The sequence below is a fragment of the Podarcis liolepis genome (genome assembly GCF_965112155.1).
Source record: "Podarcis liolepis genome assembly, chromosome: 7".
NCBI classification, from domain to species: domain Eukaryota; kingdom Metazoa; phylum Chordata; class Lepidosauria; order Squamata; family Lacertidae; genus Podarcis; species Podarcis liolepis.
The window spans coordinates 54,487,048-54,499,708 of NC_139561.1; the positions used below are offsets into that span (position 1 = coordinate 54,487,048).

General features: G+C 51.4%; 1 protein-coding gene across 4 annotated transcripts in view; it reads right to left on the reverse strand.

The window, feature by feature from the left end:
* Nucleotides 1–4,389: 4,389 nt before the first annotated feature.
* The window catches only part of FHOD1 (formin homology 2 domain containing 1), a 32,903-nt gene continuing 24,631 nt past the window's right edge, over nucleotides 4,390–12,661 (reverse strand). For 2 of the 4 annotated variants that reach the window (XM_083514914.1, XM_083514916.1), the window contains 11 exons: nucleotides 11,887–12,588; nucleotides 11,570–11,850; nucleotides 10,678–10,830; nucleotides 10,278–10,460; nucleotides 9,781–9,900; nucleotides 8,911–9,072; nucleotides 7,826–8,016; nucleotides 7,322–7,514; nucleotides 6,963–7,122; nucleotides 5,881–6,057; nucleotides 4,390–5,387 (listed from right to left, as the gene is read on the reverse strand). In XM_083514914.1, the coding sequence (XP_083371040.1) occupies nucleotides 5,305–5,387; nucleotides 5,881–6,057; nucleotides 6,963–7,122; nucleotides 7,322–7,514; nucleotides 7,826–8,016; nucleotides 8,911–9,072; nucleotides 9,781–9,900; nucleotides 10,278–10,460; nucleotides 10,678–10,830; nucleotides 11,570–11,850; nucleotides 11,887–12,588 (2,405 nt within the window). In that variant the 3' untranslated portion in view covers nucleotides 4,390–5,304. Of the gene's footprint in view, nucleotides 5,388–5,880; nucleotides 6,058–6,962; nucleotides 7,123–7,321; nucleotides 7,515–7,825; nucleotides 8,017–8,910; nucleotides 9,073–9,780; nucleotides 9,901–10,277; nucleotides 10,461–10,677; nucleotides 10,831–11,569; nucleotides 12,589–12,661 lie in introns of all 4 variants that reach the window. The other 2 variants (XM_083514913.1, XM_083514915.1) reach the window with 1 other exon arrangement.

The window sequence follows — 12,661 nt, forward strand, 5'->3', positions numbered from 1 at the left end:
GGAGACGGTTCCACTTAAAGTCAAGCTTCTAGCCTTTATGATGGTAAAGAAAGCTTTGGTCACCAGCAGCAAAGAACCAGTGGCTACAAAGCCATTCAGCAAGGGTGTGGGCAAGGCTGCTTGGCACAGGATCCCCTTTTCACAATTCCTCCTAGACTTCATCAATACCCCTCCCCCCCAAAAAATGAGTTTGGTATCTTGCCTCTCCCTGAGAAGAATAAACTTCCCAGTCAACTGAGTGGTCAATAAGGAGAAGCTAATGCCATTTCCCTGCTTAGCCGGTTTGAGACGCCAACAAATCTAGGAGAAATGAGATTCCATCTCATTTTGATGGAGCAAAAGTATGCTCATAGGATTCCTGTTCCATGAATTTTTTTTGGGGGGGAGGAGGGAGACAATATTTTTTAAGCACAGTACTTTGCATGAGGATTGTACCCTCTGCTGCACCCGTAATACATATAATTTGCATAGACTAATTTAGCAGTATGAATGGACATTTAGAAGTAGAATCAGCACTGTAGAGGGTACTATGACCAGGTCAGGCAACCTTTGATACCTGTTTGGATTTTTTTGAGGTAGGGTTGGGAAAACACAAGTCAAGAGCCACCCATGAGTATTAAAATGCCTGACAGACAGAATGTCCACAGCTGAAGCTTTCCCCATAACCATGTTTCCATAAAGAAAAGGGTTAACCTGTTGAATTTCTGCAAGCCACACCAACTGTCAATGGCACAGGAATCCTGCTCTCCTTGAAGGCGAACCCTGAACCAGGCAAGGAACTCAAGCTTCAGGAATTGCCAAACTCTTCTGTTCCTGGAGCTCTCTCAGCAGCTGATGTTAGGCTGGCAATTCTCCACTGAGCCCAAGGCTACCTGTGGGACTTGGGACTGGGATCCTGAGGGGAAAGAACTTGACAAGCTCCAAACACACACACATTAATAAATTAATTGCTCAAAATAGCTTATGGGGTACCTATTTTGTTATACCTGTTGTTATCATCCAAAGATCACAGGACAGTTCACAACATAAAAAATACAAAATGGAAACACAAAATACATAATAATGACCCGTCCTCCTACAAGCACATATAAAAGGTCACAGAATGTTTAATCAGCCCAAGGAAGGCCTGGTTATAAAGGTTTTTGCCTGGCGCCTGAAGTTATATAATAACTATTGCCATGTTATCAGCATGGGTCAAAGAACTGGCCTTTTCCTTTTTTGAGCATAACGGATTTGAGCCTTTGGCACGAACATACTCACTCATGGCGTTCCTACTATACAGAGAACAGGTGCTCACCTGAACTGCCTCCCTAATGACTTTTTATCCCCGAGATCATTCCTGCTGAAACCCTCGCACCTGCTGTTGCCATTAGTATATTTGCTATTTTTGTTGGTTTGGCAATTTTGAGTTTTATTTGGATGTATTTAGCTTGTGGTTTGTATGTTTGGCTCTGTTTGTACATCATCTCATATCTTTGAGGTGCGGAACTTGAAATGATTTTGCTTTATTTGTACTTTGGAAAGAGATTGCAACAAAAAATTGCTGAAAACCAAAGGCAAAATAAAATGTTCATACCAGCAAACACCCACCCACCCAGCTGAATGGCTCTCCCCATGTTTCACCAACAAGCTACTTAACAGCACCTCAGCCGTTTTTCCCTTAAAAAAAACAGCAACAGATAACAACAGAGGGCCACACTGCAGGGTTGTTGTGAGCTCCTCTCTCTGTGTTCCTGCTCCTGGCTATATGGGCTGACATAACCCAGCCTCTCTCGCCCACTAGGTTTCTCCTGCAACGACATTTTTATTCTATCTGCATGAGAAGGTTCCAGCCTTAAGCTGTCATTTGCCTTGAGAGTCATGGAAGCTCCTGATTAATTTGTTTCTTTGAAGTGGCTTATTTGGCCAGGCAAGATGAAGAGTGGGCTGCTTCATCGGGGTGGGGGCTCAAATGATTGATGTCATATGGGCATGTGACCTGTGCCAGAACCTTGGAAACCTGTCCGTAAGACATGCTGGATCTTAGGCAACTGGGAAATGTACTGTTAGAATGCTTGGTTTTATTTATACAAATGTAATAATGCACAAAGATCATATGATTAACTAATATTTCTTGAATCAGACGACAGCTCCAGTTCTGAGCCTTTGGTAGAACACTGAGAATGAATTCAATAAATGCGACGAAAAGAACAGCATAAGCCCAAGAGCTCGGCTCGGGGAGCAGGTGCCAGTTGAAGACAAGGAACAGGAGAGAGGGCCCCTTGTCCTTCTTCTCTTGTCTGCTCACCCTGCGTTCGCTGTCTGCTGCAAAAAAAGCAATCAACTAAAGGAAGATTCAGTGTGGCATAAAAACATGATAAAACCTCCCACCAGTCTCAGAGGAGCAGCAGGCTCTCTCTGGTTGGGGGCCAGATGATAGAAGAGTTACTTTTGTTGGAGGAACTGCACCCTGTGCACCCCCACCAGACAGGGTCTTCCTCCCCCTTTGTTTTTGCTCCAGCTCCTCCTTCATACATACCACCTGCCTAGGAGTGCCAGAGCCTGAACTGGCCCCCACTCTCCCCCAGAGACCCCTCCCCAGCCCGTCTGACTGCAGCTCCTCCAGGGCAGGGAGCAGCCGTCAAGCAGGTGGGCGGAGGAGACATCCTTGCCATTCCTGGTCCCCCTTTCTGATTTGCTGCTTTGTGGAGGGGGTCAAAAATCCTGTGTGTCCCTAGTAAAGCCCTCAACAGCACAGGACACCTCAGGCTCCACACACCCCATGCTCAAGCTTCTCTGTCCTCTTCCTCCTTTCCCAGAACATCCTACCCCAGTGCCTGTGTCTTACTGCTGACTTGCTGGGGGAGCAGCAGTGGCACCCCCCTAGGCATGCATTATGGTGCAAGAGGTGAAACCGTCGCTCGAGGCAGCAAGATTTGAGAGTGGAACGATCAAGGGGATAGGCTCAGTGACGCAGAGGGAGAACCCAGAACTGAACACCAGCATTGAAAGACAACAAAGGCTTCTCCTGGGGGCTCCCAATTTGTCTGTCGGGGCTGCTTAGGCCAGCTCTGGCTCTCTGCCATGCTGCCCACAGCCAAGGTGGTGCCCTCTCTATTCTTTCCCTGCAGTGTGTGGAGGAGGGAGGGCACATCCAACACTCAGAAGGTGGCAGCAGCAGCTTCAGAGCCACATCCAAAGGTGGCAGAGGGAGACTAGCTTTTCCTCTTGTCAATCAATTTCTACATAGCAATCTCCTCCGTGAATCATGAGCCTCATCACTGGGCATGAGGGATCCTCTCTGGCAGGCTTTCCCGGGAATCAGCCCAGGACGGCAACTTCCAAAGTATCGGAAACTTCCATTCATCAAGAAGCTATTGTTACTCACTCTGTTAAATTGGATTTAAGTACCCAAGCCAGCTTCCAAGCTACCAGTTTTACAGTCACCATCCTCTTCATCCTGATAGCAAACTGTGGTGGCTGAGTGCCAACAGGATTGGAGCCAAAGCAGGCAGGCGCTTCAACACATGGCAGAGTGAACCACGGGAGCACAAAACACTTCTTTTAAAAAACATACACAGGGAAGAGCGAGGAGGTGTGGATGCAGCCCAAGCAGGGCTAAGCAGGCTTCCTTTGGCTTCAAGGATCCGTGGAACGCCAAGTGTCCCATTATGTAACGAAAGATAGATGATTGGCTTCAGCCCCTTCAGAAAAGCCCATCGTGGAGCAAGAGGGGTCTGGTTGCCCAGCACCACCGGTGACGTATAAATAGTAAAATTACTAAAATATCATTGCTATTTAGCATTATCCAGTTTTGTTTTTGCTTCATTTTAGAATTTTAGTGCAGTTAGCTTTGATAAGATTAGCAAAAAAAGAATTTAGGGGTGGGGATTTTCATGGTCCCCTTCATCAGCTGATGCCAAAAAGGTTTTATGCCAGACTGTACTGGGTTTTAATACAGATGTGGAAAGGCCCACTCCCTGTTAGGAATATGCTCACCTTGTTGAAATTATTTCAAATCACCCTCTGAAAGTCACACAGATGTTTGGCTCAAGCCAAATGTGGTGGCGATCTGGCAGGACACAGTAACCCCAGGCAGTCAGCTCTGGGGCTTTGTTGCCACCTGCAGGCAGCCCTCGGAAGAGCAGGTGGCTCCTGTCCCTGCGGACCCTTTTCTCAGGCTCCACTAGAGAGCTCTGGAAATGCCACCTCAGGGGGCCTCCAACACTCTGCTGTAAGACCTCCAAAGGGGACCTTCCACTTCCCACCATGTTTCCCATCATTATAAGGAAAGCTTTCAGAAACAATAATGCTTAGCTAATGAAGGAAAGGTTATTGCCTTTTGTTCAGTTTACTGACTTAAGAACAGCCTCTGTATACCAGCACAGAAATATTACAAAGAAAGAAACATCAGCCTGAATTGTAACAGCCTTTATTTCTCATTATTCATTTGAACACCAGCCAACCACTGATTAGGAGCTCTATGCAACAGGGAAGCTGGCTGCCAGCTTTATAAACCCTTGTTCAGGATTGTACCCGGATGGCAGCGGGAGGTGCCCAAATGTCCCCACTGCTCACTTAGCTCTCCGGCTGCCCAGAACGGACCCTCACGTTGGGACTGCTGGGAGTTTATCACACAGGGGATGCAAGCAGACAAACACAGGCCAGCAGAGCCTGTCTTTGCGGGGGGGGGGGCATCAGGAAGAGCTTGTCCCAAGGCTCACTGGGCTCAGGGCTGCCCAGGGAGGTGGCTCCATCTCACAGTCAGGAGCAGCCAGGCTTGCAGAAGGGCTGTGGACTATTTGACCTGCTAAGTAGGAGAAGTCCCAGGAGAGAGAGAGGCTAATTGATTTGGAGCCAGCTGGCTCCCAGCAGCCCGGTAGCCAACTCTCTCGTTCCTGAGCCATGTCCCTCAATCAGGAACTGGACGGAAACAGTCTAAACACAACACACACACACACACACACACACACACACACACACACACACACACACAAATATATAATACTTTTCTAGGCAGGTGGGGTCCCTCCCCCACACTCTGGGAAAGTCTTTGCACAGCATGGCCAGCACTGCCCCCCCCCCCAGCTGCACCACAGTCAGGGGAAGGTGAGGGGGCTGGCTTCAGGGAGTGAGAAAAGCTAAACACGCTGGCAAGGTTCCACTCGAGGCAAATCTGATGATGAGCGTCTTCCACGTAGAACTGTGCAGGTATCACAGGGCTCTGCTGGACACACAAGCAGTGGCCAGCCCCAGCTTCCTCCAGCCGATGGGCAGTCTGCTCTACCTCAGAATCTCCTCCAAGGCCACGGGCCCTCTTCACCATCACACTGCTACTCCAGCCGCCTGCGCCAGGCCCAGAGCCTGGACAAGTTCGTCACTGAGGCCGTTCTTCAGGGTGCGCCTCACTGAGAAGAAGCACAAAGGGATCAATGAAGTCCAGGTAAGCAGGGATATTCTAACACAGGCAGCCTAGGATCCCCCCATCCTAACAGCCACGGGCAGGAGCTCCCAGTCCCAAAACAAGGCCAAAGCTGGTACCACCAGAGCCCCCTGGGTGCAAAGGGGGGATATAAATGTAAGAAAACAAATGAGAAACAAATGAAGATATAGTGGAATGTGGGACAGTCCCTTCATGGCTCTCACTCCTGCCCCTTGATTGGCAAAAAACAGAGGAAATGATGCAAAAGGGAAAAAGAAACGGGAACAAAGTTTGAACTCATAAATGATGCCTCCTTGGCCAATTGGCACAAGCAATGTCACTCTTCTCTGCCAGTCTTGAATTTGGGTTGCCTGGAATGGAGATCCAAGCGTGCTCAACACACACAAATGAATACACATACACAAACAGACACATGGCTGCACTCTGTGAAGGGGCGATAAAAGAAGCTCTGTGCTTACGGGATTTCCGGTTCCCACGCGAGCGCTTGCGCTCCTTCCCTGCACCTGGCCGGGGAGGAGTGCTCTGGGTGACAGACTTCACCAGGCGGTCCATGATCTCTTCAGAGGCATCCTCAGGAGAGCCAGAGGCATCGTCCTCAGGAGGGGTCACGCTGGCAGGGCTGATCTTCCCAAAACCTAGAACAGAGGAGGCTGCCGTGAAAACCAGCTCCCGAGAGGCAGGCTCCCTCCCACTTTGGACTTGATCACAGAAAGACCTGCATGGTTACCAAAAGACAGTCTGCCAGCTGCAGGCTGACCAGCAGGGGCTCCTTGAAAGAGCAGCCTGGCCTGCACTGGGGGTGTCCACCTGGTAGGGAACCTGCCCCCATGTTCTTTAGGGTTTAAAATGTAAATAACAAACCTTTGTACTTGGGTTCAGTAGCCAAAAGTGCTTATCTTTCTAAATTGGGGTCATATGGGGGCATATTGCATTACCTTAACAAAATGCCCATTGGCTGCACATCCCTGTCCCCATCCTGCCCTAATCAGAATCTATGTTTGATAGGATTGTGGGTCTCCTGCCAAGCACCCAGAGCGGCTGCATTTTGCACCAGTTGCAGCTTCTGGATCAGGCACAAGGGCAGCCCCACATTAAAGTAGTCTGATCATGAGGCTGCAAAGGGCAAGGCTATCCCTGTCCAGGAATGATATTAGTTGGCACCCCGGGCAAAGTTGGTTCTGGGTACTCTGATCCACTGCGCTCACCCGGGCCTTTAGTAATGGTGATGGATCTAAGAGCACCCTCAAGCAATGCACCACAACCTCATTCAGAGCTGGGACACAACTCAGTGCCTGCACCTGGGAACTGTCCATCCATTGTGTCAGGATCCAGTTTCTTAACCACTCCAGCAACAACTGTAATTATCAAACCACCACTGTAAGCGAGAACACAAAGCTGTAAAGGCCAGGCAGCGGCTAGGAAGCTGGTGGCTTGGGGAGACCCCCAGGGAGAGGGGCTCTGGAGTGGCCAAGAAGCTGAATGAGGGTGGGAAAGGAGACTGACCCTACCTGGAGACAGACACATCTCCCCACCTCCCTACCTCTGCTGGCTCGGGAGCGGCGGCCAGATGGCTCTGGAGTGGACATAAGCACTGTAGCCATGCTTTTGTGGCCAGCTTCGTCCTTCTGTTCGGGGCTGGCCGAGAGCACAGCGGGGGCGGGACTGTCTTCGGGCTTGCTGACGGTAGCAAACCTCTCCATCTACAATGAGAGAAAGAACGCTGCATTGAGGAAGGGCAGGGGGTACACCACCTGCTGCCAGCTGGGGAGGCAACAACACAGATGTTGTCACAGGAGCTGCTCTTGCAAGGGCACAAGAGGGCTTAGGAAGCCTCTTCATGTGCTGGAAGTTTCCATTGGACAGGTGAGGCAAGTGTTAGGAGGGGCAGGAAGAACTTGCCTCGGTGATCATCCTGCCGCGGGTCTTGTTCCTTTCGCGATATACTGCTCGTTTCTTCTGCTGCTGCAGAACTCGCTCCCGGCAGGTGCGGTACTCCAGGGCAAACTCCCGCAGGGTCCGGCAGAACCCCGTGACCTTTGCCTCCTGTGCCAAGCGTAGATCATAGCCCAAGTACAGCAGAAAGGAGCGGAACCTGCGGGCAGAGGCTGAACTGCAGGAAACTGACTGGCATCACCATCCTCTCCCTCCTTCCTGCCCAGGGCATTCATTTATTTATAACCTTTGTCACTCACTTGCTCTTCTCTGAGCAAGAGCAACAAACCGAACATCAAGCTACATCAACAGAGTAATCAGTAAAAGGACACCTCTAAAACGACACCTCCAGAAAGGCCACAAGAACAAAACAGATGCCCAGCCGACCAGGACCCTGCCCTCACAATGGCCACCCAGGGCACCTAGCGGGAAGCCAGATGCCCAAAGGCCTCTCCCCTGTTTAACACAGACCTATTTAACACGCGTCGATGGACCACCTTGAGGATGACAATCTTCTGGGTGCTGGAGTGAAGGAAGTCCATCAGTTTGCTCTTTAGGGCTGGCTTGGTGTCGTGCTTTGTGATGGCCTTCAGGCTCTCCCAGGACACTCTGCACCGTCGCTCCAGCTGCAGGAGGCTTTCTGCCAGCGCATCAAAGTCCACCTGGAGGGAAATATCAAGGCCTTTTTGCAATTCTTGCCAACAGCCCCCTTTCTCTCTGCGGAATGCTCCTCACGGGTGCCAAATGGACTATGCTTTTCGCAGCAGGTCAAAACATTTTAATATGGGCAGCTTTAATCATGATGTTCTTTAAGAGTTCATAGAATCATAAAATTGGTAGTTTTGGAAGAGATCCCAATGGTCATCTAAGTCCAACTCCCTGCAATGCAGGAATCACAGTTAAAGCCTCCCTAACAGATGGAAATCCAACCTCTGTTAAAAAACCTCCAGTGAAGGAGGGCCCACCAACACCCAAGGAAGTCTGTTCCACTGGTGAGCAGCTCTTGCTTTCAGAAAGTTTTTCCTAATGCTTAGTCAGAATCTCCTTTCTTGTCATTTGAATCCATTGGTTTGGGTCCTACGCCTTGGAGGAGAAAACAAGCTTGCTCCATCTTCCATGTGACAGCCCTTGAGATATTTGAAGACAGCTGTCCTACCACCTCTCTGTCTTCTCTTCTCTAGGCTAAACATACCAAGCTCCCTCAACCATTCCTCATATATATAAAGCTTGGTTTCCAGACTCTTTATTGTCTTGGTTGCCATCCTGTGCACACGTTTCAGCATGTCAACTTCCTTCTTACTCAATCTGGGTTTTGGTCTGTGGTTTAATAATTGCTACTGTGCATTATTTAACATGTTCCCACTAGGAGATGTATGTATGTATGTATGTATGTATGTATGTATGTATGTCTGAGAAAAGGACTCAAGTGATATACAAGCCGAATAAATCAAACACAAATCAATTCTGCACACAGGAGTTTGGCCCAGGATGTGGCTCTCAGAGCAAATCCTCCCAGAAACAGGAGAGGAGGAGCCCCCCACCCACACAGCCCTGACCTTGGCTGAGCGAGTGATAGCGGCGATCTCTGAGTAGAGGTCCGTTGTGTCCGGGAACTTCTCCACCACGAAGTGGCACAGGTGGTGGAGCAGGGTCTGTCGGTGCACTGTGTCCTTCACCTCTGACACCTTGGCCAGGTAGCTCAGCTCAAACCCTTGGCTCTGAAACCCCAAAAATTGGAATTTAAGATGATGCACCATGTTTGAGGAAGAAGCAGAGCCCAGGAAGAGAGCTCCTCACCTGTTCTCTTTGCAGCAGCATGACAGACACCCGGCAGCTGCTACTTGCACCAAAGGAAGGTGCCGTCGCCACTACCAGCCCTAAAAGTCTGCCCTACCTCCCACCTTCCCTGCACAATGTGCCCTGAGACAGGCCTTTGTGCATGACACAGATGCACACGCAATGGGGATGGCAAGAGCTGCCAGACAACAGGCCTTGTGTGTGACACTGAAGAGTCACTGCATGCCTGCAAAAAGAGCCCCAGCTTCCAGGTGCAGGGTCACCTGCCCCCACAGCACGTCTACCGGCAGGTGGAGGGTCCCAGTGCCTGAAGTTTGGAAGAGGGTCTGGGTGCAACTGAGGAGAAAGACCTGGCTCTGTCAGAGTCACTGCCAGAGTGGACTCCAGGGCGATGCAGGCAAAGTGCCTGACCTGAAAGAAGGCAGCTTCCTGTGACCACAGTGGACATTAAGAGGGTCCATGAAAGGCAAGAAAAAAATCTGGGCAGGCCCTGTGAACAAAAAAACTCAGGCTCCAATCCCAGATGTCTGACCACCTGCTGAAGGAAACGGTGCTCAGCTTATGCTCAGAGCTGCTTGGTGCTGGCTCCTGAGCTGAGCCCCTGCCCCCGCCCTCATTACATGCCTCACCTGGGATCCATTCAGGAAGTTGCCCATGGCCAGGAGGGTGGCAAGGATACACTTGAAGGTTTGGTTTTTGGCCAGTTGCTGCATCCCAAGTTTCAGATCAAAAAGCGGCTCTGCAATTTCCTGCGCAGGAACACAGAAGACAAGCTGTAAGGACCTGTTTGCCCCCAGAAATTGGAGGGAGTGAGCAAATTGATGGCCCGGATATGCAGGTTCTTGCTTAGGACCCAAAAGCAATGGATGGATTCAGCAGCAGGAGGAAGCAAAGGGCAGCTGAATGACACCTGGAACCATCTGCCATGTGGCCAGTCCAACCACAGCAGCCACTCTCGCCAAGCCAGCCGGTTTCCTTGCAGGTTGGTTCACTAGCGATAGCCCCCTTGCAAGCCCAGCAAGAAGGTCCAGCCAAATTTACGGGGAGGACTGGCTAGAGCACTTGGGGAGGGATCCACCTGTGCCACCCCCAATTTCAGAGGTTCTGCAGTATCCTGAGAGTGTACCTGCTCCATGGCCTCATAGTCCAGCTTGAAAGCCCACAGCTGAAGCCGGGCAGTGAGCTCAGTGATGGAGGAGAGCGCGAGGAGGAACTGCTCAGCTGAACCCAGAGGCACGTCGGGATTGGCCATCTGTGCTTCCTGGATCTTCTGCTTCTCCTCCTCGGTTGGAACCATTGTCAAGATTTTCTGCAAAACAAGAGGGAAGAGGGTGTTCGGTCAGGACACAATGACTCCACCTGGCCCTTCATGGCAGCTTTCCCAAACCGGGTGCCATGCAGATGCTCTGGACTACAAGTCCCCTCAGTCCCAGTCAGCATGAGCGAATGAAGCTGGGACTGATGCAAGTTGTAGTCCAGAAGGCCTCTTTATGGTCAAGGGTTCTCAGGAGACACAGAATTCTCACCTCAATCCCTTCCTTGTTAATTGCAAATTCATCAAAGTTGACAATCGCCGTCTTGATGATGTGTACGGGAGGCAGCACTGTCAAGCCGATGTTGATGGCATTGCTCCTCTTGGGATCCAAGACCACAATTAGCTTCTTCCCATCAACAGCTTTCTTGGGAGTGAAAGAAGGGAAGGGTTGATGTTTTTGTCTGTCATACTATCACCCCATCTTTGGAGGTTCTCCTCTTTCAGCCCCACAACTCTCCTGCAAGGTAGCGTAAACCGGCAGGTGAGACCTGGACCCAATGTCAACCCGCAAGTATCACAACTGGGCAGGACAGGCAGAGGACCCCAGAGCAAGATAGTGGCTGGTCTCTGCCTGCAAAGGACAAAGCTTCTTCTCTTTGACTGACAAGAACAGTCTCTGCCTGAGGCTCTGCTGGCTAGGCCCTGACAGCGCAGCTTGCTCCAGGCACATTCAAGATGGAAGAAGAAATCACATGGGCTAGAAGTCCTTGAAGGCAAGAGGGTCGAAGGGGCAGTGATAAGGAAGAGCAGCACTGAATAGAGGAGACTGGAAGTCAGAGAGAAGCTCAAGGGCAGAGCCCAAAGTCCCTGGATCAGTTCTTGGCACCTCCAGGGAGCAGGTCAAGGGAGCTTCCAGAGCCCTAGGGAAGCTGCTGTCAGACCAGGCCAAGAGTCAGACTCAGGGCAAGGCAGCTCCTTGGGCTCCTCTGCTTTGAACCTCTGGCACACTTATTTAAAAATAAGTCTATTAAAAATGCTCTGCATTCCCTTTCCACAACCCCACTAGAAAGCATGGGCAAAGCCTTCTGCAAGAACCCCACAGCCCAAGCTCAGGAGAGAGTCCTCCTCCCTCCTGTAGCCAACACTGAGGAGCCCCAACCTACCTTCGAGCTCAGCACCTCCTTCGTCTTGGACTCAAAGAGATGTTCCATCTTGGTGGTGTCGACCTCCACCTTCTCCAGAGATGCCCACAGAGTGGCTGGCCCAAAGGGGTCTCTTCTTCCTTCCCGCCTGGCAGAGCTGTCCACGTTCTTTAGCTCCCTCCAGAAGAGCTTAATAGTTTTCTTCTTCTTTGCTGGGGAGTGGGCATCCTCCCTGGAGGAGCCTAGCAAGCCTGGAGGAGGACAGCTTGGTGGGGGTGGAGGAGGCGGGGGAAAGGCACAGCCTGGTGGGGGTGGGGGAGGGGGAGGGGGAAAGGCACAGCCTGGTGGGGGTGGGGGAGGGGGAGGGGGAAAGGCACAGCCTGGTGGGGGTGGAGGGCAGCTGGGAGGGAGGGGTGGAGGGGCCGGAGCCCCACTGGCAGCCACAACCACATGGTCAGGCACAGTCTCTGTTTCTAGGATATCAAAGTCTTCCTCCTCACCCAGGTCAGAGAAGTCCAAATCTCTGATCTTCAGGTGCTTGGGGCTGAGCTCCAGGGGCCCTCGCATCACCTCCGCTCCCTTCCTGTAGGGAGTCATGAAAGTCCTCTCCAGGCTCTGCAGGCTGGCTTCTGCCTCAAGGCTGAACTGAGCCCGCAATGGCCGGGCCTGCAGGTTGGAGGGGCTGCCCTGTTTCCCATTGCTCTGTGGGCTGCCTTCTTCACTCCCGGCGTCTGCCTGGAACTCTTCTGCTGGGGCAAGAATCACACCTTCCAGCCTTGTAGGGCTGTTATTGGAGAACAGTGTGTCAAGGTTGAGCTTCTTTCCAGGCACAGGGTGGCTGCGGGGATCTTCTCCATCGCACAGCGGAACTGGGCTTTCTGGGCTTGGGGTGCAATTGGGACCCAGCCCAGGGCTGCTGCTGGAGGGCCCCTCGCCTGGCAGGCTCTCCCTGGCCTCTTCGCCTTCAAAGCCAGCCAAGGCCAACGCAGAGCTGAGCTCTGTTCCATCGCCGTTTCTCTCCTGTCCTTCACGCCACCTCCCTAAGGGCACAGAGGAAGAGTTAAGGTTTAACTAGGAAAGGAGACAGGCTAGGCAGTTGACAAGCAGCACAGA